Source organism: Pongo abelii, chromosome 17 (assembly GCF_028885655.2).
Source record: "Pongo abelii isolate AG06213 chromosome 17, NHGRI_mPonAbe1-v2.0_pri, whole genome shotgun sequence".
In the NCBI taxonomy this organism is placed as follows: Eukaryota; Metazoa; Chordata; class Mammalia; order Primates; family Hominidae; genus Pongo; species Pongo abelii.
Genome location: NC_072002.2, coordinates 63,587,417 through 63,612,325, shown reverse-complemented (window position 1 = coordinate 63,612,325; position 24,909 = coordinate 63,587,417). Strand labels below are relative to the sequence as shown.

Here is a 24,909-nt window from a genome sequence, read left to right as displayed (position 1 = left end):
CAGGGGCCTCTTGAAGTTCAGACATTAATTACCGAGTCAGAAGATTTTTCAAAATTACAAGGCATGGCCCCAGGAGATAAGAGGCAGGAGGAGGAGTAGGCGGGGGAAGGAGATGGGAGGGCAAGCCGCCCAGGGCTGCGAAGGCGGGGCTGGGGGCTGGGAAGGTGCCCCTTCCCTGGTGAGAGTCCCCCTACTGCCCTCACTGCCCCCACTCGCCGGGCTTGTGCCCTTTGCAGGGAACGCAGAGCCCAGGGATTTATAGCTCGTGCTGGGCCCATGCCCAAGGGTGCGTCCGTGGGGAGAGAAAGGGCTGGGGACAGGGATGTATGACTTTTCTTGTTGGTCCTGAGCAGAAAAGTTTTGACATCACCATCTCTTACCTCCCTACCTAAGCCTTAAAGTAGAATTCCGGCTGGAAAATGGTTTTGTGAATTTAAATTTGTTTTCAAGCAAGGGGAGATAGGCGAAATCATTCTCTCTCCCTAATTAGGAGGATGGATGGAGCTGAGGACTCCCCGGGAGAGAACTGGAAGGAAGAATTCACTGGGGGTCAGCAGGGCAGCTCAATCTATGAAAAAATGCCAAATAGTTGATGTTTATTAGGAAAAACTGCTCCCTGCTTTATACCCTTCATAAGGCTAGTTAATTCCCCCGTGAGCACATGCATTCTGAATCTCTGTATTTTAGAGAAAATACCCAAAGCTTGCACCCACACCACCTTCCAAAACAGGATTAAAGAGATGTCCTCCTGAGCCATGTTGAGATCGGTTTAGAAATCTCTTGAGTTTTAAGACTGTTTAAAAACGGTTCTGGCTTGGAGACTGGTTTCCCTTTGGAAACCAGTGTCTGGTGGAAGCTGGTATTTTTATAACTCTAGGCTCTCTATCAGATCCTGTGTTACCATGGTTGCTAAGGGGAACACTGGCTTCAAATTTCACATTTCAGTTTGCAGAGTCTGGCTAAGGAAGCAGAACAGTCAAAGGGTGGGGGCTGGGGAGAGGGTCGGGAGTGGAGGTGGGGTGGGTGGGAGACTCCAGTTCTATCTTGAGGAGGTCAAGGATCCAGGCAGCTTCAGATGGGGCCGCTTCCGTGTGTTTATGTGTGTATGTTTGGGGCGTGGGGGTCTGGGTAGGTCGGCGTCACCCTGCTGAGTTAACCTCACTGTGTGTGCTGAGCAGAAGAGGGGAACGAAAGCTCTGGAGGGGACAAAGCGGGTGGGAAGTTATTTCGGCAGAGGTTACAGGAATGGTCGCTTAAGCTGGGGTATTCATAGCAGCAGCTGCTGGCCCTGCAGGGACTCCGATGCTAAGCCAGTGCCCAGGGGCTGGGTACCTGCCCTAGGAAGGCTACATTCTCAGAGGAACATTCCAGGCGGGGTCTGTGCCTAAGATTAGGGCTGGAATAAACTGTTCATGGAGAAAGGTTCTCCTGATTTTTCAAGCTGCATTCTAGCCCTTCACTTCCTGCTAAGTCTTTTTGTTTGACCGTTACAGTCAGAACAAATTTAAAGGCAATCAGGAGCTGGGGAGTTGCTCTCTGCCGGGATGTCCTTTGAGGTGGCTCTCCGGCCTCCTCGCCTCCTCCTCCATCTGGGCTCTCACCTTCCCTCTCCTGCCCACGCTTTATTGGGAGCACTGCACTCCTCCGGGCACTGAGTTACCCGTGGGCTCCTCTGGCTAGCGACTGCTCCAGATTTAGTTGACTTTGTTATCTCAGCACATTTCTAGCAAGCAATGTGTCCAGGAGACTTTCCAGTTTAATAAGGAAGTAGCATTTTTCTCATTGTTTGTTGAATGAATAAAGAAATGCTCCTTTGTTCCTTCCATGGTGTTGCTTTGTGACTTAAAACCTTTCAGAGGTTCTTGGAGTCATCCCGCGTTCACTAGAACACCTCTGGTGAGAGCCGGAGCTGGCCATGGCTCGCTCATCAGGCCCTCTCTTTACCACCCAGATGGGCCATGCTTATTCTGGCCCCCACGCCTTGGCTCAAAGGCTCATTCCTGGAGGCTTTCCCCATTTCCCCCATGCCTGTCCACAATCCACTTTACCTTAAGCCCCAGCTCCCCTGCCCTTTGTCCCCGGCGGCTCCTCACCCCCTTCCCCATTCCATTTCCCCACATTCATCCAGCTCACAATCCATCATAAGTGTTCATGGCTGCTTAATTTCAGGAGGATTGCAAGCTCTTTGCCGAAGGATCACAACTTATATCCCTCCTTCTGGTACTACTAGGAAACTTCGCAGTTCAATAAGAAGCATTGTCTCAAACTAAATCATTGCTTGTTGAATGAGCACAGACTCCAGGGCAACATGCACCGGGGTTCCATGACAGATGAGACCTAGCCTGTCCCCAGGTAGCAACGAAAGACTGAAATGATTTAAAAGCAACCAAGAAAGGGTCACAAGGCATTAATACAGCCACCTGGCAAAGAGCATATCTGGAGACAGACGTTGACAGCCCCGTGTGGACATTAGTTCTATAGGATGTTGTAAGAGGAACGAATCCAGGCAGGGTGGGGAGGAGGTGGGAAGTGAGCCCGGCCCTGAAGGTGGGCAAGAGCCAGGCAAGAAGAGGAGAAAGATTGTTCTCATGGTGGGAGGAATGCAAGGCCACCTATGGAAATACAAGTGGAGCAGTTTGGCTGGAGAAAGAGGTTGTGTTTGCTTATGGAGGCCTTGGATGCCCAGTTGGGAGAATGGACCTCACTTTCTGGGGCTGACTGTGTTGCGATTTTTCTCTTGAGCCATGCCTGGAACACGGTTTGTATTCAACAGCGACTCACAAACTGACAGTTCCCTGCAAGGCTGTCATATGCCACTTGCTTTACAGAAACACCTCGCTTATTTTAAGCCTGAAAACAAAGCCACAGGGCGAGTATTATTCTCATTCCTATGCTACAGATAAGAAAATTGAGGTTTCAAAAGATGGAAGAATGAGGTTAAAGTCCCACGGCTAGTAAGTGGCACAGCTGGGATTCAAACTCAGGTCTCTCTGGCTCCTAAGGCTGTGCGCCTCACCCAAGGGTTTTTGGCTGGTCAGTGGATGCTCACTGAATACACCTAGGATGCTGAGACTATGTTCCTTAACCTTGGCCGGACATTAGAATCATTTGGAAAGCTTACATATCCCTGCCCAGCAAACCCCATTTTCAGGAAGTTTGGTTTAATTGGTTGAAGAAGGGGTCTGAGAGTTTGTAATGTAGTAAAAGCTTCTCAAGGTGCAGGGTTGAAGATAATTCCCCATGGATCCAGCCAGCAAATCTCTGCTCTCCATCAGAGTTCATTGTTACCCCTGGGGAACAGACTATCTTAGTCACTTCTGGCCATAGTGGGTCCTGCCCTGGCCTCTGCTGGGTAGCCGAATGCCCTGCTCTTGGGAAAGGAGGAATGGTCCGCCTGGAAAGGTGCCTCTGAAGAATGTGTTGCTTGACTCTGTGAAATAGCAGAGGCTCTCCACCCACACCCGCTTCATCTCAGCCTTTTCCGAGGTCAGATTTCCCCTGGAGCCAAAACAATGTGAGAAATTGAATGCACACTCACGCAAAAAGTTTAAAAAGTGGCTCTCTCATTGTTGCACAGAGCAATTTCATTTCCTGAGAAGCCTGACTTGCTGGCCTCTGTGTTCTCCTCCCTGGCCTGTGCCTACCTACCTCCTCTAGGAGCCCAGCCAGATGTGTCCCTTGGGGGCGTCCCTCAGAGACACCCCTCAGAGGCATCTGCCCTCTCCCTGCCCTTCCTTTGGAAAGGGCAGGAGGGGCAGATGGGATTTCTGGGGCCTGGAGGGGAGGAGAGCCAGGGGGCAACCAGAGGGAGAGGTTGGTGGGGGTCAGGAGGTGGGTACAGAGAGATGGGAGATTCCTGGCAGAAAGCACCCTGCCTTTCTCCTTTACTCCACCCCTGACCTCTGGCTATGGCTGCTGGACTCCAAAGAGACAGGAGGGTTGGAATTATGGGTAGGGATGAGCTGGGGGGATTGGATGGAGAGAAGAAAGGTGGGATGTTCAGGGGAGAGAGAGGATGAGAGGAAGTGGAGGAAAACAGGCGCATGGAACTTTGTTGAAAATTCCTCTGCTTGGCCGGGTGCAGTGGCTCACGCCTGTAATCTCAGCACTTTGGGAGGCCGAGGTGGCCGGATCACCTGAGGTCAGGAGTTTAAGACCAGCCTGGCCAACATGACGAAACAAAAATACAAAAAATTAGCTGGGTACGGTGGCGGATGCCTGTAATCCCAACTCCTTGAGAGGCTGAGACAGAAGAATCGCTTGAACCTGGGAGGCGAAGGTTGCAGTGGGCAGAGATTGCACCACTGCACTCCAGCCTGGGTGACAAGAGTGAAACTCTGTCTCAGAAAATAACAAAAAACAAAAAAACAAAAAACAAAACAAAAAAAAAAAAGGAGAAAAAAGAAAATTCCCCCGCCAGAGAAACTTTCAACAAAGGACTTTAAGTAAGGAGCTCAGAGAGAGGCATTCAGTGATAACCTAGAAGAGCCTCGCAACAACACCATGGGATCACAGAGGCATGGAGAGGCGGAGGAGGTGGAGAGCATTGTAGGGTCAGGGAATGAAGGCTCTAGACAAGCCAGACCCACAACCTGGCAGGTTGGCTCAGAGATACCAGCTGATGGGGAGATGACACCCTTTGCTCAGGCCATAAACAATAATTGCACCCCTCCTGTGTGTGCAGCCCTCATAGTCACAGTTAGGCTGAGGACCTGGGCAGGGGAAAGAGGTCCTTAGAATGCTATTATAAAATGCTCATGGGATGTTTTTCTACTTGTTTGTATCTTTTTTCATGTCTTAAAATAATATGTTATAGTTTTCAGTGTACAAGTTTTTTACTTCTTTAGTTGACTCTATTCCTAAGTATTTCTTTTGGATGCAATTGTAAGATTGTTTTCCTAATTTCCTCTTCAGATAGTGTACAGAAATAGACAGGATTTTTGTATGTTGATTATGTTTTTTGCAAATTTACTGAATTCATTTATTAGTTCTAACAGTTTTTGTGTGTGTGTGTGTGTGGAGTCTTTAGGATTTTCTATATACAAGATCATGTCATCTACAAACAGAGACAATTTTATGTCATCTTTTCAGATTTGGATGCTATTTATTTCCTTTTCTTGTCTAATTGCTCTGGCTAGGATTTCCAGTACTATGTTGAATAGAAGCAGTAAGAGTGGGGATCCTTGTGTTGTTCCTGATCTTTGATTGGAAGATTTAATATTGTGAAAATGTTCACACTATTCAAAGCAATCTGCAGATTCAATGCAATCCCTATCAAAATCCCAGGGGCATTTTAAAAACAAACATAGAAAACAATTCTAAGATTCACTTGGAAATATAAAAGAGCCCAAATAGCCAAAGCAATCTTGAGTGAAGAAGAACAAAGCTTGAGGCAATCACACTTCCTAATTTCAAAATGTATCCCAAAGCTACAGCAATCAAAACAGTACGGTACTGGTATGAAAACAGGCATATAGACCAATGAAACAAAATAGAGAGTCGAAAAATAAATCCACACATTTACAGTCAACTGATCTTCAACAAGGTGCCAAGAACTCACAATGGGGAAAAGACAGTCTCTTCAATCAACGGTCTTGGGAAGACTGAATATCTACACGAAGAAGAAATTTTACTCTTATTTCATACCATATACAAAAATCAACTCAAAATGGATTGAAGACTTAAATATAAGACCTGAAACTGTAAAACTATTAGAAGAAAACATAAAGAAAAAGCATCTTGATGTTGGTGTGGACACTTTTTTTTTTTTTTTGGATATGACTCCAAAAGCACACGCAACAAAAGCAAAAATAGACAAGTGGGATTGCATCAAACTAAAAAGCTTCTGCACAGCAAATGAAATAATCAGCAGAGAGAGAGACAAAGTATGGAACAGGAGAAAATATTTGCAAACCATACATCTGATAAAGAGTTAATGTCCAAAATATATAAGGAACTCCTAAAACTCAATGGCAAAAAACCTAATAACTCAATTTAAAACTAAGCTAAGAATTGGAATAGACCTTTCTCCAAAGAAGACATGGAAAATGGCCAGCAGGTATTATATGAAAAGATGCTCAATGTCATTAATCATCAGGGAAATGCAAATTAATTAAAGCCACAATGAGATGTCACCTCATACCTGTTAGAATGGCCATGAGCAAAAAAACAAAAGACAAACTGGTAAGGATGTAGAGAAATTAGAACCCTTGTACACTGTTGGTAGAAATGCAAAATGGTGCATCTGCTGTGGAAAACAACATGGAGGTTCCTCAAAAACTTAAAAATAGAGCTGCCATATGATCCAGCAATCCCGCTTCTGAGTATTTATCCAAAAGAGCTGAAATCAGGATTTTGAAGAGATATTAGCACTCTCATGTTCATTGCAGCTCTATTCACAATAAGCCAAGACATGGAAACAACCCAAATATCCATCAGCAGATAAATGGATAAAACAATGTGTGTGTGTGTTGGGGGTCGGGGTGGGGAGAAGAAGAGTGGTTGGGTAATGGGTACAAACCTACAGTTAGATGGAATCAGCTCTAATGTTTGATGGCAGAGTAGGGTGACTATGGTTAACAACAATGCATTGTATATTTCAAAATAGCTAGAAGAGAGGACTTGAAATGTCCCTAAGACATAGAAATGATAAATACTCGGGGTGATGGATATCCTAAATTCCCTGACCTGATCATTACACATTCTATGCATGTAACAAAATATCACATGTACCCCATAAATATGTACAAATATTAACCACCAAGAAAAATATTTTAAAGTCGTATATATATACGATGGAATACTATTCAGCCTTTACAAAGAAGGAAACTGCAATATACAACAACATGGATGAACTCTGATGACATTACTAAATGAAATAAGCCAGTCACAGAAGAACAAATACTGCATAATTCCATTTACATGAGGTATCTAAAATAGTCAAATTCAAAGAAGCAACGAATAGTGGTTGCCAGAGGCTAGGGGGAGGTGCAGATGGGGAGTCGCTAATCAATGGGTAAAAGTTTCAGTTATGCAAGATGCATATGTTCTAGAGATCTGCACAACATTATGGCTATGGATACAATACTGTACTGTACCCTTAGAAACCTGTGAAGAGGGTAGATCCATGTTCAGTATCCTTACCACAGTAAAACTAAAAATAGAAATTTAAAAATATTTAAAAAATAAAAAAGAGCTTGCTAAGCAAATATGAGTTGTAAATAGCAGAGCAAGGAGACTCCCGCAGCTACGGATGACCAATAATCTTCTTCAATCACTTTGAAAACCACCTTGGCAGCAACTATTTGTTCTTAAACAAGCAAAGCACACATTGAAAATTCTTATTTTTCATCTCTGGAAGAAGGATCTCTGATTGGCATGTTAGTTGGGGCAAAAATGGAATCAATTCCACCAAGATCTACTGGGATCCTACCATATAGGTGCTGAGTTATGCACCAAGAAAACAAACAAGAGTAGCCCCTGCTCTGCCTGCAAGGCAGTGAAATGGGGTGGTCAGATCTGGATTCCAGAATTGATTCTACCCCTTGGTGGCTGTGTGGCCCTGAGCAAGTTGCCTGACCTCTCTGCTCTCCTCTGGAAAATGGGGATGATAATCTTCAGAGTGCTGTCTGAGTTAAAAGAGAAAAGAACACACGAGGCACTCGATTTAGATGGAGGCGTCCATGCAGTGAGATGTGCTGTTACCGTCACTGAACACTACTACAAGGCAACGTGAAGAGGCTGGGGTGAGGATGGAGCAGTAAGGACGGAGGGCACTTCCAGGTCCCTCAGGAGGAAGCTGTTGGTGTGCTGAGGGGGTGCTACACAGAAAAGGTGACTTTAAACTGGGCCTAGGAAGAAGTGTCAGGGACAGGAAGACAGAGAGGCAGGGATGACTCCAAAATTTCAAGCTTGAGTAACTTAAAGAATGGTTAATTTGATGAGGTCAGGGTGTGAAAGGATGTCCCCAGGGACTCCCAGAGAGCTGGGTGTCCTCCAGGCTGAGGCGCCTGGGGACTAAGCACATGCTTGACTTAAATTAGGAGCGTGGGGACCGAGTGAGCTTGGACCTCAGAATGAAGGGGGCCTCTGTGAGCACAAGGACCCCCAGACGGGCTGGATGGTGAGGACTTCGCATCTATCCCTTAGGTTTGTCCTCACCCTCAGCAAGACCCTTCACTCAGAGATGGCCTGTGGGTTTGTGTTTTACTCAGAAGCAGCAAGGAAAGCACTGCAGGGGAGCCCTGGGGGTGCAGACACAGGGGATGGAGTGAGTGACTTGACTGAGGAAAGGCCATGGCGTGGGTTCTGGGGCTGCTGCCTGGCTGCAGGGAGGCAGGCAGCATGGGTGGAGGCCTGCATGAGAGCTGCACTGAGCAGGGGGTCTTGGGGTACAGATCTGGCCACATCCTGTTGGAAGGTCCTGAGGTATGACCTGGGACAGGCATAGTGGGCAGCTGGAAATGTGGGCCTGGGGGTGGTTCTGGGATCTGGGGGGATCTCAGGGCAAAGTGGGTGCTGTGGATTTGGGGTCAGACATCTACATGGCCCCAGGGGGAAAGCCTAAGCTTTTCCAGCATGGAGGGGGCTGCAGCAGTGCCTTTGGCTCTGGAAACTTCCATAAGCCGGCTCAACCTGCTTTAGGGATGTAGGTCAAGCCTGGTTATGAGGCAGCAAATGGCTTGAAGAATTCAGGGGTCCCTACGGAGCTGTGAAAGGCAACAGGATGTTCACAAGGATTGATAAGATCTGTAGGGCACCCCTTTAAGTCCCCATCTTTTCTTACAGCCCAGTTTTAGGGAAGCGAAGATTTCTCCTGGAAAGAGCCCTACCTGGAGTTCAGGAGCTCCAGACCAGCTCTGGAATGGACCAGCTGTGTGTCCCTGGGCAGGACACTCAGCCCAAGTAGCCCTTTAAGATTACGCATGTGCTCAGCCCCTAGGCCCCATCAGCCTAGATGACAACTAGCTCTCTGCCAGATGCCGTGCCCCGGGCACTTCCTTCCATCCTCCGGCCTCATTGTCCCTAGTGCACTTAGCTGTCTCTCCATGCCTTGCCACCCTCCCTGCACCTTGCAGAGAAAGCAGCATGAGCACCATTTGCAGATGAGGAAGCCAAAGCTCAGAGCAGGTAAACACTTCCCAATGTGGTGCAGTTGACGAACAACAGAGCCAGGATCTGAACCCTGCTGCAGCCCAGCCCTAGCTAGCTTGGTACATGTGGCTCTGCCCTCTTCTTTTACAAATTGGAGAAGGCCATAGGTGATTTATTTATTCTTCAAGTTTACCATGAGCATTGGATGGGTCTGTGTTTGTCAAACTGGCCCGAAAAGTTGAATGCATCCAACAAATGTGCGTTAGGCGTGGCTCTTTGTTCTTGTCTGCACACATCTCCTGGCACCTCCGGATCTCACACCGGAACATTTGCACTACCTCAGGCGGTGTTAAAAGTGTCCCAGCAGCCAGGGCCGGCATTCGGCTACAGCCTTGCCTCCCTCTTGGAGGAGCAGGTGACGACAACACCAGGAGGTGTCCAGATCACGCAGAGGGAACGTGTTGGGGCAATTCAGGTCACCGCCCTAGAACAGTGCTGCTCCCTGTCTCGAGGTGGGTTGTCCAGGGCACAGGGCAATGCAGGCAAGGATGGGAGGACCCAAGAGGCCATGCAGGCCCACTCCTAGCCTCCACGTCATTCCAAAGGGTGCAAAAAGCAGAGCTGCCAGCCCTCGCAGAGCTGCATTCTGAGCTCAAGGCACTTTGAGAGTGAAATAAAGTCAGGAGAGGCCATTGTCTGAATCTGTGAAACAAATCTGATTTCAAGTGCATTTGTTAAGAAATGTGGTTTGGGTACATGGAGTGGCAGAGGCTCACAGGTTTACAAAGCACCCGAGAGAGAACTATGTGCTCTGTGCTAGTCTGGAATGAGCATGCTATTGTTCTATAAACGGATGCTTCAAAAACACTTATAAATACACTCCCTCCCTTCTCTTAAATTGCTCTATTATTGTCCTTCTTTCAAAAACACAAGGATGCCCCTTGACCCCACAACTCCCCTTCCCTGCTGCCATTCACAGAAACACTTATCGAAAGACTTGTCCACACTCCTGTCCTCACCTCCACTGACACCCAGGGCCCGTGACCTGCTTGTTGCCAAACCCAGGACACTTTTCTGTCCTGGTCCTTTGATTCTCAGGAGGCTGTTCCTCCTTGTGTCCTGGTAGACCCTGCAGAGGCCTGCTGGCAGTGGGAGGGTACAACATAGGGGAGGCGTCCAGGTCCCAGTGAAGGGCTGCTGTGAGGGTTCTTACACGCCCCCTTCCTCTCCCTCTCCATCTATACTCTCTTCCTCCGTGGTTCCATCTGGTCCCCAGCTTTGAGCACCAGGTGCATATCGATACTTCACAGAACCCTCCATCCCTTACCTCCCTGCGTGACCTCTTCAGGACCTCTAGACCCTTCCACCCGGCCAACCTCCAGGGAGTTCCCTAGGGACAGCTAACAGGCGACTCAAACATAACTGATTCTTGCTTTTCATCCCCATTCTATTTCTCATCCAGTATCCTCCATCTCAGAAAATGGGGCCACCAAACTGGTAAACGGGGAGCCCATGTCCCCTCCTCCCTTCCCTCCAACTCACATTACCGAGTCCTGCTGGCTCTAACTCAGAAATACAGCTAGAGCCTAAACGTGCTCTTCGCCCTCACTCCGAGTCTTCCAAGGAAGTGAGGCGCCCTCACTTCCAAGCCACTAACCTCTTGCTGCGCAGCCCAAGCAGCCCCACTCGGCTTCCAGCTTCCACTTTTGCCCCTTTTCAATTCTCTCCCCTGACAGCAGCCAAAGGGGTGTAGAAAGTGAGTTACAATATCTGGCAGCGCAAGCAACTGCTGAATTCCTGCTTCTCAAAAGTTCCTTGGTCATTCTTGTTTCATTCTTTTTCAGATGAAATTTAGAAGAAAATATGTTTTCGTAGAATAAATAATCCAGTGGCAAACCAATCCAATCCTATTCCAAGACCGCTCATTGAGACAACACTTACCATAGGCCTCCCCTCTGCAGCCAGCGCTCCTGATTGGGAATGACTGAAGCCTCAGTTCACAACACCCCGCGGGGGAAGGGGGTGCTGGTTCCCTTTATATAAACCCAATAGAGAAGGACCTGGCTTTGGGGAGCAGAAGCGCCTGCTGTTGCACATCTCTTTGCTGAAGGATGGGCCCCTTTCTTTTTTTTTTTTGGAGACCGAGTCTCGCTCTGTCGCCCAGGCTGGAGTGCAGTGGCACGATCTCGGCTCACTGCAGCCTCCACCTCCCAGGTTCAAGCAATTCTCCTGCCTTAGCCTCCCGAGTAGCTGGGATTACAGGCACCCACCACCACACCTGGCTAATTTTTGCATTTTTAGTAGAGATGGGGTTTCATCGTGTTAGCCAGGATGGTCTCGATCTCCTGACCTCAGGTGATCTACCTGCCTTGGCCTCCCAAAGTGCTGGGATTACAGGTGTGAGCCACCATGCCTGGCCTGGATGGGTCCCTTTCTAAGTGAGCCTACCCTCACAGCTTTGTCCCCGTTATCTGAGATGCATTCCAGCCCTGGCGCTGTCTGGCTGTGCAGGGGGCACAGGCGGCTGGTCTCTTACCTCCCTGAGGCAGGTGTAGATGGGGCACACGAGCACGCGGAAGGGCTCGCCCGTGCTGCTGCGCATGGTTCCGAAGACCTCGCACAGGAAGGTGATGAAGCCCAGCCAGCGCTCCACGTCCTGCTGCTGCAGCTCCTCGCGCACCGTGAAGTCCTTCTGTGGAGGCATGAGAGACCGCGTCAGCCTCCTGGGGCTGGGGAGGGGCCTGGGTGCCACCCTGCTGTGCAGAGCATCTGTTGTCTCAGGGCTGCTCCTGGGCAGCAGGCAAACCCCATGTCTTAAATGAGGATGGGGGTGCGTGATTGCACTCTCTGTGGCTAGGACCACCCTGACCTGTGGCCATTACACCTCTTCTTCAGGTGTCCCCAGGTTTGGGACACAGCTTCCTTGCCTCTAGGCATTGCCCAGACCTGCTGGTCGCCCTCCTTCACTGACAGCAATGCTGATGTGGGAGGATGAGGCAGAACGGGAGGTGACACCCTCCCCAGACTCAGCACTTTTCCACCTAACTCCCCGTGGCTAAACCATCTCCCTTTGCTAACCCCCAAGTCATGCCCTCTGCGTGGTGGACTGGGGGTAACCAGAACACTGCCCACCCACACATCATCAGCAATGGCAACATAGGGTCACGTGGACTAGCGCCCCAGCACTGGGCTATACAGCTACAGCCCCTCCCTCGAGGGGCCTAGGCATTCATTCATTCATTCGTTCATTCATTCATCCTCCTTAAAAATATTATTGCCCCATTGTGTGACAGGCTCTGCACTAGGAGCTAAGATAAGACATATTCACTCATCACTGTGATACAAGAGGAGAAGGTATAAAAAGCCAAGGAGCTGGGTTCCATGGGATGGTCACTAGGGAAGGTTTTGGGGATGGGGCTGTGAAATACCACAGTCATACCAGTGCTCAACAGAAAGGTTAATACAGCTAAGGTGTGGAGACCACACAGGAGACCACTGCAAGCTTCCAGGCAGGATGAAATTAAAACCTCAATGCTCTGAGAGCTGAAAGATAAGAATCTGGGGTAGCTTAAATAATATTCAGAAAGATATTTCCCCTACCTCTTGTCTTTGGTTTTGGCCATATGTCTTGCTTTGGCCAATAGAATGAGGCAGGAGTGATGGTCTGCCAATTCTGATGTGAGGCCTTAAATATTTATGTTGACTTTCATGTTTCTTCTGTCATCCTAAGAATACTCTCTCTGGGCTGGCCTGATGGTCCCAGGGAGAAGATGGGCAACACACGCGACAGGGCCTCACCTAAGTCTAGCGTAGGTCAGGTGACCCCCAACCCACCGGCACACACGTCATCTAAATGCACGCTTACTGCTGCGTGCCACTGAGATTTTTATGGTTGTTTGTTCAGCCTCAATAGCTGACCAATACAGGAGTGACACAAGAGACATTGTGAAGGTCAATAGTACTCGCTAAGTGGTGGGTTGTAAGGGGTGATGGAAAGGGGAGACTCCAAGATGACACCAAGATTCTTGGTCTGGGTGACTGTGTCACCACCAAAATAGAACATGGGAAGACAGGTTGTAGAATGTGACTCAGACCATTCTCACAGCCCAGTCCCCCACACCACTGCTGACTTCAGCCAAGCATCCTTGGCACCAGAATCTCAGCCTCTCCAGAAATGGAAGGCCCTCAGAGATGACTTGGTTAACATCTGTCCCTTGCGAGTGATGAAGGTGCCATCTAGAGGGTGGGCCTTGGTCTCCTCAGGTGGCAGGTCAGGGGCTGGCTGAGAAGCCCTGCAGTGCCAGCTTTGGAAGAGCCAAGGCCACAGCTTATAATGACCTGAGTTTCATCAGTTACAAAAAAGTATATACTTGTGTGTGTATCTGTAACTATTTTGATATCTATATTTATATGCAAAACAGTAACAGCAGCAGCTGCTATTTGTGAGCCAGACACTGAGCCAAGGATATTAATTGTGGTATTTTACATAGTTATCACAATGGTTCCATAAGGCAGGTCCTATTACTGCCCCATTTTATAGATGGAGAATCTGAGGATAGAGAAGTTGTGTAACTTGCCCGTAACTATGAGCCAATGGCAGGGCTGGGATTCAAACTGATGTCAGCCTGCTCTGGAGACCAAACATTTTTTCTCCTTATGGTGTTTTTTATTTTTCAAAAAATGTTTTTGTGTATATTTAAGGTATACAACATGATGCAATGGGATACATATAGCCAGTAAAAAGGTTACTATAGTGAAGCAAACAACATATCCATCATCTCACAGTTACCCATTTTTGTTTTGTTTGTTTTTGTGGCAAAAGCAGCTCTTATGGTGTTTTTAAATTGGAAAGTAGTGCATCAGAGCCCACGCTTAGTCACTCTCCAAGTCTGTACTTTCCACGAAGCCATTTGTCCGCACTGTCCCTTGTAAGTCCAGCCATGTCTGCAGACCTCATGGGCCTCGTACTGACCCCTCAGGCCTCCTGCCTCCCCACTCCTTTCTCACTGAAGTGTCCACCTGGGTATGATTGTAGAGTTCTGCTGTTTGTCTTTCATCCAGGGTGAAAAGGGACCACAAGAGACTTCAGGGACCCCACAAGTAGTGGGTGCCTAGCATCTTTGACAGCTTCGTCTCTTCTCCCTAGTCCAGAGCCTGGAGCAGGCAGTGTTCACAGGGGGTCCTAGCTGTTCAGGGTCTTTGTGAATGAATGAATTACATTGTCTGCCATCCCAGGGCCTGCCAAGGGCCCTGCGCTACTGGGCTTGAAGTCATACGTCTTTTGGTGGTTTCATTCTCATGAACCTTTGTTTATCCCACAATATTCTTATGTGATCTGAGCAAGTGTGGGCATTACCATTCTCATTTTAAAATGGGGAAAAATGAGGCACAAAGATATTAAAAGACATGACTAAGGCCACACAGTACTAGAACTTGAATGAAAACTTAAGCCCCTTCTCTGCTCTGGGTTAAATGCTCTTGCCCTGGTTGTACACTGGAGTCACCTGGAGGAACTCTGAGGCTGCTGATGCTGGGACTCCACCCCGGAAAGTTTTGTGTAACTGGTCAGGGTGGGGCTGAGACACTGGTAATTTTTGACAGCTCCCCAGCTGATTCTAACGTGCAACCATGGCCGGGAACCACAACTCTAAGCCTTTATCAAGTGCTAACTCGGGTGTTAAAATGGTGCCCCTCTATCAACCCCCAGCTTGTCATTTCCTTATATTCCCTAAAAATACCCATGAAGACACATATCAAAGAACAAAGTCCCACAGCAACACTGAGAAGGAAGATAACCGTTCCCCAGCAGACTCCTCCCAGACTCAGGAGGTGACATCATTAACTAAAGTGCTGTCACCAACAAACTCTGGTTGCCCAGGGGACCCAGAGACCAAAGGCAGGGGGTAGCTTGAGGCTTCAGCCCCTTCCTCTATCTGTCTCTGGCTGGTAGACAGGATCTGTCAGTACTAGCAAAGCCCTGTGCCTGTGTATTAAGGCAGCTCCCATCCGCACCGCCCTTATTCCAGGCCTTGGAGATTCAGGGCAGTGCAGGGGCAGGAGGAGACAGGGTGAAATGCTGTGTCCTTTAAGGGATGGTGCTCTCAGGCAAAGCCCTCTGGGGCAGGAAAAACTTGGAGGCAGTGTGTACAAGGAACTGAAGTTTTAAAAAATAGATTGCATCTGATCAAAGAACTAGCTCTTGACTCAGTTTCTTCCTGATCATCCACGGCATCAAGAGAGCATTCTGTTTTGGGCTAGCAAAGGTTACTAGGAGATTGAATGCCTGCTAAATATTGGAAATTGGATTTGAGATGAGCTCACGAAGCCACCCTCCAGCTTTAGGTCTGAGAGGGAGACTCTGCCTAAGCAGACACCGAGCTAGTCCAAGGCTGATGCACACAGCAAACACAAAAGACCAGACAGGGGTGACCTCAGTCAGGATTGAGGGAGGCGCAGAGCAATACGGCATCTACACAAAAATCCTGCCTGGCAGAATAAAGGAGCAGTATCATGAAAACTTAATGGAAATGTGTAACTCTGAACATGTTAATGACAATCAACCAGATATAAATAAAATGAAAAACTCAAGTGCAAAACATGTGGGCTTGTATGTAAGGAGAATGACAATCTAGATTCTATAACGTGTGAATAGGCATTCGAAGGAAGGGATTGTGATTAGCTAAGCAGATCTCAGGCTGAAATGAAGTGTGAGACAGGAACTGGGATTAGGAGAGAGCCAATGGAAACTAGAAATCCAACAGCAAAATCAAAATGAATTGGAGGCAGTAAAGGATAGAATGGATAATGCAGAAAAAGTAATGCAGAAGATAAACTTGGAAACCACCTAGAGAGCAGAACAGATAAATAGACCACAAAGCTGAATACAAAGATAAATAGACTAGAAACAAAAACGATAGAGAAGATAGAGAGTGGACATCTAATCTTAAAATTAGAGAAGTTTTCAAAAAGGATACCAGAATACACAGAACAAAGAGAGCAGAGAAATAAACTTTCTCACTGGAAATAAATAATAATAAAAATGAGTTGACTCTTTGGGTAAAAAGTGTTCACAGTGTACCGGAAGTCCCTTGCCCTGCCCCAGTTTTACTTAGCGGAAGAATTTTCTTTTCTTTTTTCTTTTTTTTTTGAGACAGGGTCTCACTTTGTTGCCCAGGCTGCAGTGCAGTGGCGTGATTAAGGCTCACTGCAGCCTCGACCTCTTAGGCTCAAGTGATCCTTCCACCTCAGCTTCCTGAGTAGCTGGGACTACAGGCATATAACACTATGCCTGGCTAACTTTTAAATTTTTTTGTAGAGACAAGTTCTCACTATGTTGCCCCCGCTGAATTTTCTTTTTTAGTTTCACAGAAAAAGAAAAATTTAAAAACAGCTATGAAGGAACAAAAGACACAGTCTTCTTACAAAGGAACAAAAATCTGGTTGGCCTTATACTTCTTTATTTGAGGTTAAAAATTCAGAGACATGAAGGCAATGTCTTCATGAGTTTGAAGGGAAAAGAACAAACCTGCCTATGAGTGAAAGCAAGAGAAAGATCTTACATAAGCAAGTTCGAAAACAAATCACTCCTACATGCTTATCTTAAAAAATTCAATGCTGCAGTTGCTATGAAAAATAGTATGGCCAGCCGGGCGCGATGGCTCACACCTATAATCCCAGCACTTTGGGAGGCCGAGGCAGGTCGATCACTTGGGGTCAGGAGTTCGAGACCAGCCCGAGCAACATGGTGAAACCCCGTCTCTACTAAAAATATTAAAAAAATTAGCCACGTGTGGTGGTGGGTCCCTGTAATTCAAGCTACTCGGGAGGCTGAGGCAGGAGAATTGCTTGATCCCGGGAGGCGGAGGTGGCAGTGAGCTGAGATCATGCCACTGCACCCCAGCCTGGGGGACAGAGTGAGACACCATCTCAAAAAACAAAATAGTATGGTGATTCTTCAAAAAATTAAAAACAGAATTACTGTATGATCCAGCAATTCCACTTCTGGGTATATATCCAGAGGAAATGAAATCAGGATTTCAAAGAGATGTCAGTATGTAGCATTATTGACAAGAGGTGGGAGCAACCCAGGCATCCACCCACAGATGAACGGATCAACAATACGTGATATATACATACAGTGGAATATTATTCAGCCTTAAAAACAGAAAGAAATTCTGACATATGCTGCAACATGAATGAACCCTCAGCACATTATGCAAAGTGAAATAAGCCAGTCACAAAAAGACAATACTGCATGATTTCACTTATGCAGGTATCTAAAGTAGCCAAACCCATAAACAGAAATGACAGTAGAATGGTGGTTGCAAGGGGCTGGGGAGAGGGGGGCGTGGGGGGTTGTTTAATAGGTACAGAGTTTCAGTTTTGCAAGATGAAGAAGTTTTGGAGACTGGTTGCACGAGAGTGTGACTCTACACTATTGAACTGTACACTTAGAAATGCTTGAAATAGTATTTTATGTTATTTTAAAACTACAATTAAAAATAATAAAAAATAAAAAGAACTTTCCGAATGCATGTTATGGCCAACAAAATTTATGATTTAACTCTGAGGAAATCATGGTATAGAAGAAACAGAAGAGAAAACTGAAGCTACAACCAGGTAGACTTATGAAGTTAAGTTAAAATAAGTCATTATAATTTTGGTTATACAACGGAATCAAAAGCCAGAAATAATCCTTGGAAGAGAAGATATTTAATTTTAAAATGTAATTTAAATAAGAATTTTATAGTAGTAGTGACTTAATAATCCAAGATTAAATTACTAGAGATTAGTAAATACTGGTGGGAAGGGGACAGAAGTGTGTGAAGCACATAACATTTCCTAATTTACGCCATAAGGATTCACAGGTTATTGCATCTTTCTTAAGCTTGGGAATCAGAGAAAAAAAATGAAAGTACGCCTTTAAAATGCTAAAAGTAAACACTAGTAACCACTAGCAGAACTGAAAACAGGATATAAAAAATAAATGGATGGGTAAAAATAAGAGTGAGCAAATGAAAATAAAGTAGTAGTAAAAGGGAAGTATTTTTAAGATAACAATTATTAAATAAAATTATAAGGTTTTATATATATATAAATACAATCCATAAAAAAGAGATAACACAAAATGTTATAGACTTTATAGTATAGATTTGAATATACCTGAAGCTATTGAAACATAAGAAAAAAAAAAAAAAAGAAACTTAGGAAAAAAACCAGAAAGGAAGAATTATATCAGAAAAAAACCACTAACATTCTATGGCCGATTAAATGAATAAAAAACAAATGACTTAGGGGATTTAAATAATATAGTTAATAAGATTAAATTGAAACAAGCCTCATAGTAAGCTGTGATCTCAGTATAAATTTCAAAACATAGAAATTGTACAGGTTACATACTGGGACTATGAATTAACAACAATTAAAAAATAGCCAATTGCTCGAATACTTAAAAGGTATTCTTCTAAAGAAAAATGAAATAAAGACATAATCAAATACACAATACCTGTATTAGATTATCTAGGAAATAACTATAAAAACTTGTGGGATGTGGTCAAAATTATAATGAAAGGTCAATTTATAGTCTTAACTATTTTGGCCATTAAATAATGGAAGAAAATATATCATCTAAACCAATGTTATCCAATATGGTAGCCACTATCCACACGTGACAATATATTGAGTGCTTGAAGTGTGGCTATCCCAACTGATATGGGCTGTAAGTGTAAAACAGATATTACTTTTCAAAGGCTTAGTATAAAAACTAGAATGTAAAATGTCTCACATTTTAAAAATATTACCTACCTATGAAATTTTGAATACACTGGGTTAAGTAACACATATTATTAAATTCAAAATTACATATGTAGATCACATTATACTTCTACCAGACAATGTTGATCTAAACATTTAACTAAAACAATTAGAAAACCAACAATAGCTAAGGAAATATAAGGACATAATACAGATAAAACCCCCAAATTAATTACTTAGGAAATAGAGAAAGGAAATCACATATAAAATCAAGAAAGAAGAAACAGAAATAAAATTAGACATGAAAACAGATATGAGGTAGATAAAAAGTATAATAAAAATTATTTATAACTCTATGTTGATAATTTTGAAAAAATGATGAAATAGGTGATTCTTAAAAAAAAATCAACATTTGCTAAAAAAGAAACAAGCCAGAATAAACTAAAAAATCATAAGCTAAAATGAAAGTTATGAAAGAATTACCTTTATAAGGAAATCTCTAAACTTACAATTTTTATAGGTAAGTTCATTCAAACTTCCAAAAAATTAGGTAACTGCTTTCCTTTGCAAACTGACTCAGAACATAGAAAAGGAGAAGCTTTCCAACCAGTTCCCTATAAACAAAATCTCATGATAGTAAGTTACAAATAAGGAAGTCTACAAGTTAATCTTGCTAATGTGAATAGATATGAAAGTCCCAGGTGAAATACTAAGAAACAGATCCATTATAACCAAATAGATTTTTATCCTAGGAAGGCATGGATGGATGACTTAGTATCAGGAAATCTATAAATGTAATGTATTACTTCAATAGGCTTGATTAAAAAACACCAGCAACACCTATGACCCTTAGAATGGAAGAGATAAAATGATTTGATTAAATATATGGGAAATCTGAGAGAAGCCTTTAATAAAGAGTATCATTAACAAGAGAGTTTAGTGACTACTTAATAAGAATATTTAGATACAAAATTAATACACAAAATCAACAGCTTTCTTTTATGACAGAATTAACTAGTGAGATTTTAATGTACAAGCTCATTTAATAAAGCAATAAAATACTTAAGTGACATTATTAAGAAATATGCAAGAATTCTATAAAGAAAATTGCCTAACAAAACCGAAAGATTTAAGAGAATGTCTTCAACAAGCGAAGAAACATACACAATTCCTTATTGAGAAGACAGCATTGTGAAGATGGTAATTCTCTTTGAAATAATTCACAGGTTTAATATCAATCTGCACTCCATATCCCAATGTGAACTTTTTTGGGAGAAAAGGAAATGAAGACTTGAAAAAATAATCCTAAAAGTAATTTGAAAGAATAGCAAGGGAAATAACTAAAAACAAAACAACATTGGAAAGAGTTACATTACTCTTAACTTATCCTTAATAAAGCTTTATTCATTAAGAGGCTGTAGAGCTGACATCCGAATGAAGAACTAGATCAGATAGCCTAGAAACAAATTTGGCATCCACAAAGGTTTATCACATGATCCCTTGAGGACCACAAATCAGTGGCAAAGGAAGCATTATTCACTCAAGCAACAGTGCAGGGACAGCTGTCTAAGTATCAGGAGGAAAATAATTTAGAGTCTTACTTCACACTGGGCTCTAAAATAAATTCCAGATGGAATAAAGAGGCAAATGTTAAAAAAAAAAAAAAAGGACCAAAAATTTGAAGAAAATGAAAGAGTATTTCTCACATTTCTGGAAGAAGAGGGGCTTTCTTCACTAAGGCAATAGAAGAATGCATCAAAATATTAAAAAACAATTGATATGCTCAGGAAGATATGTGCAATAAATGTGACAAAGGGCAATGGTCTTAATGTATAAATAGTGTGTTCAAATTTGTAATAAAAGTGTGAAACCCCTCATGAACAAATGGGGAAAGGGCATTAAGAGGTAAATCCTATGTCAAAATGTAAATTACTAATACATATATGAAAACATCTTAATTCAATATCAGTAGTAATTGAATGAATGAAAACGTCTTTTTCCCATCTATATTAGGACAACTTAAAATGGTAATTGTCAATGCTGGTAAGGATGCAGTGAGACAGGCACTTATATATGGGCATTGGTATGACTTTTCTGAAAACCCTTAAAATAAGTCTTAAGAGTTCTTATTGTTTGATCTGGTAGTTGCATTTCTGGTAATTATCATAAGGAAACAATTTAAAATATTAGAAAAAATAAGCTTAATGCACATAAAAATCTAAAAACCTAAGCACCCAACAATAGGGGAACGATTAAGTAAATGATGATTCATGCATCCATTAAAAATTATGTTTATGTGGCCAGGTGCAGTAGCTCATGTCTGTAATCCCATCACTTTGGGAGGCTGAGATGGGCAGATCATCTGAGGCCAGGAGCTCATGACCAACCTGGCCAACATGGTGAAACCCCATCTCTACTAAAAATACAAAAAAATTAGCTGGGCATAGCGGCACATACCTATAATCCCAGCTACTCAGGAGGCTGAGGTAGGAGAATCACTTGAACCTGGAGGTGGAAGTTGCAGTGAGCCAAGATCACGCCACTGCACTCCAGCCTGGGCAACAGAGCGAGACTCTGTCTCAAAAAAAAAAAAAAAGTTTATGAAAAGTTTATAATAGCATGGGAAAAATGTTTATATAATGTTAAATGAAAAAAGCAAAACTGAAATTGCATTTATCATATAATCTCATCCATGAATACAGTCTTTTTTAAAAAGAAAGAAGAGAAATAGTGTTTCACAGGAGTTGTCTCTCTATAGTGGAATTATGGATGACCTTTATTCTTTACATTTTATTACTTTCTGAATTTCTGATTTTCTGTGAATGTTTCGCTTTATAATCAGAAAAACAGCTATTTTAAAAGAAACTGGCAGGTTGTGACCCTTTTCCTTGATTTTTTGCATTAGGACAGTGGAATTCTTCTGGTAATCTGCCAGTCAGCAGTGATTCTCACGAGAAGGGTGGGGAACTGGGGTGTGAACATGCCCCGCCCAGAGGCCACCAAAACCCAGCCTGTGTGTCTCCTCTTGACACATGTCATAGGTTGCCAGCTTTTCCTCTGGAACAAGGAGCCCTTTCTGCCAACCGAAACAAGCCATTCCTCTAGCTCTGCCCCTAACCTCAGCCTCTTGTATCCAAAAGCAGCAAGGGGCCTCAGATTGGTGGCAGCCATTTCAAAGCCTGGTATTTGGCTCTAGGTTCTCATCTGACTGGCAGGCTACCTCCCAGCAACCCCTAGTGCCTTTCCCCAAACTTTAAGGCTACCATTTAAGCCCCGTTTCCTGCCTAAAACTATTTATTGACGTACTGCTATTTCCTGCACCGGCCACATCAATAAGCCCTGAAAGCCATTCAGTGTCTCAGGTTTCTCAAGGCATTCTGGGAAATTCTTCCCACTCGGGATAACCACATGAGCTCTGGCATGGTGGAGCGCAGTGGCCAAGCCAAAAACAGCTGTATACAGGCAAAGGGGAAAAAACACCCCCATCCCACCCAGCAGCGCAAATCACCACAGGGAGATGCTGCTGGAGGGTGGGGTTGGGGGTAGTCGAGGCACAAGGACCACGGTGCACATATTTTTAACTTTCTGAGGGAGATGGGCAGCCCCTACCAATCCCTGCAAACTCACCCTCATTTCAGGCTCCCTCTTGGAAAATGAATGGCCTAGGGAAATTTGCCCATCCAAACGCTATGTCCCCAGTGACCCTGGTTTGTTTCTGTCCAGAGAGGTGGCTGCTGTTGCCATCTCTCCAGTGGAGAGGAGAAACTGCACTTTTATTTACTGCTAGCAGGAAGTTTCTTTTCCTTGAGAAGCTGGATACCATGTGGGAAGGACAGACCATGGGGAGCTGTGGGAGCCCAGCAGCCAGGAGTCAATCCCAGGCATTCTTCTCCCGGGCAATTGGTTGAAGAGCTTAAAAAACATATTTGACAGAATTCTGTATACTGAAAAGAGGAAACTAATTTTCAAATAAAAGGTGCTTTATTTTTTATTTGGCCCCAACTTTCCTTCTTTCATGTTCCTGCTCCCACATTCCCTCCTTAGGGAGGCCTCCCTGGCTGTCCCCTCCACCGCAGCCCCCGGGACTCCTCATTCCAACTCTGCTATGCTTCCTTTCCAGTCCTGATCACCTCCACTAGGTCCGATGTGTGTTGATGACCTGACTTTTTGCTAGAAGGGTTTCCTGAAGGCAGGAATCCTGTTTTCTGAGCCATCTTCATGTCCCCTGGAATGGGACTTGGCTCATTGTAGGTGTTCAATGAACATGTGTGGACCGGATGCATAAATATCCCATGGTATGTGGTCAGACAGCTCTTCTCTAAGAGGACAATCTGTCCAAAGGGTAGGGGGCTGTTAATCTAAGACTTAAGAGTACAGAGTCACCATGAATGCCTGTCTCATCTTTTCTTTCATTTGTGGCTGACAGTTCACTCCTGATATTTTCTTCCCACCTTCTCTGGGCCAGTCCCGGTCCCTGCTCCAAGGCCGCCGTCTCATGACATTTGTTTCACTTTTGTGGGTAACATTTTTGCCATACAATGGTTCTTGGCTTATTGGATTTTTTCCCCCCTTCCCAGGGTTGCTTCAAGTAAGGCCACGACATTCCGCAGAGCTGCCCTTTGGTGGTGTGGTGGGGTCACAGGTGACGTCAATGTAGCTCCGCCCCAGCCCCGAGTCTCCCGTGTGTCAGACTCTCCCCTCAGGGCTTTGCTGAGGCTAGTTGCAATCCCCCTGGCAGGCTTTCCTCCTTGGTCCCCCCACCAATGAAGCCCCCTCACTCCTCTGTCCCTATCACACAGCCCAGGGCCTGCGGCCTGGCCCCCGTGGCTAGACCTGGCCTTGGGTAGTTCCTGGAAGGCTCTCTTCTCACCCCAGTCATCATCATTTGGAAGGAGCCCAGGGCAGGACCCTCCAGCTCAGAGAGACAGTGCAGTCCTTCCTTGGCACCTGTTCCTATCAATAGTGAAGCCGAGGGCTGGGAATTCCCAAGCATAGGGCTGGCTTGCAGCATGGAACCCACAGACACTGTGACACATCAGGTTACCCCCGGCCTGAGAGAGGACCCTGAATGTTCCCTTCTGTCCTTCCCTGGGACTTCTGGGCTCCATGAAACCTCAGAATCCTTACAGAAAAGGATTTAGCAATGTTAAGCCACCTCAAGTTGGTTCCTGTGACTTGGGACAAAAAGAACTCATCAGTACAACAGGTTTCTCCTAGGTGACAAAATAATGGATTCCCAGGCCCTGGGGATGAGGATGGGACTGGGGCCTGGATGCTGGGGACTGGACGGTGAGGGGCAGAGTCACAGAAGCGGGCACTGCGGGTGGGTGGGCAGTGCTTCTAGCAGAGCTGGAGTCAGGATAGGAGGAGAAGCAGGGAAGGGGTGATCTGGTTATTGCCTGGGTCCTGGGTGGCAGCCCATGGGCCTTGCCTCTCACACACCCACTCAGGGCAACATCGTGGAAGGTCTTGGCGTCAGTCTGATTGGGTCAGGCAAACCTCTTTGGCTTAAATGAGTAACATGTGCAACGTATCTGGTGCAAAGTAGGTGCTGAATAAGTGGCAGAGAGACCTGGTAGCTGTATCCTGAGTCACTCCATCCACCAAAGCCTGCCTTGGATCTGGCCGCCCCCGACCCCTGGCAGTCTGCACGTGCAGCCCAGCCAAGGCGCATGTCCGCTGGACTGTACACACAGCTGGCCATCATGCCACGTCCTGGCCACAGCTGCCAGTCTTGGCTCAGTCCTGCTGAGCCCTGAGGCCTGGCCCTAGGGACTCAGCCACACCTAGACTCTGGAGCAGTCAGAATCCGACCTGCATGTCACTCTGCACTGTGGCAACAGTCTGCGGTGGCTGCACATCTTGTCTGGAGGGAGACGGGGACCATGCGGGCACTGGACTGCAGCCTCCGCCCTGGGACAAGTTTGCTTGCTTTGAGTTCTGATGCCAGCTGGGCCCTGAACTACTCCTTGGGTTTGGGTGTGTCCCTTTTTAGGTGGACTTGACTCTTTCCCAAGTATCCCTGACCTCCCTGGCCAACGACCCCTGGCCATTCCACTGCTT

General features: G+C 45.3%; 1 protein-coding gene across 13 annotated transcripts in view; it reads right to left on the bottom strand.

The window, feature by feature from the left end:
* The window catches only part of CTIF (cap binding complex dependent translation initiation factor), a 327,368-nt gene that overhangs the window by 34,293 nt on the left and 268,166 nt on the right, over positions 1–24,909 (bottom strand). For all 13 annotated transcript variants that reach the window (XM_024235924.3, XM_063716893.1, XM_054537883.2 and 10 more), the window contains one exon: positions 11,630–11,785. In XM_024235924.3, coding sequence (XP_024091692.3) covers positions 11,630–11,785 — 156 coding nt within the window. The remainder of the gene's footprint in view (positions 1–11,629; positions 11,786–24,909) is intronic.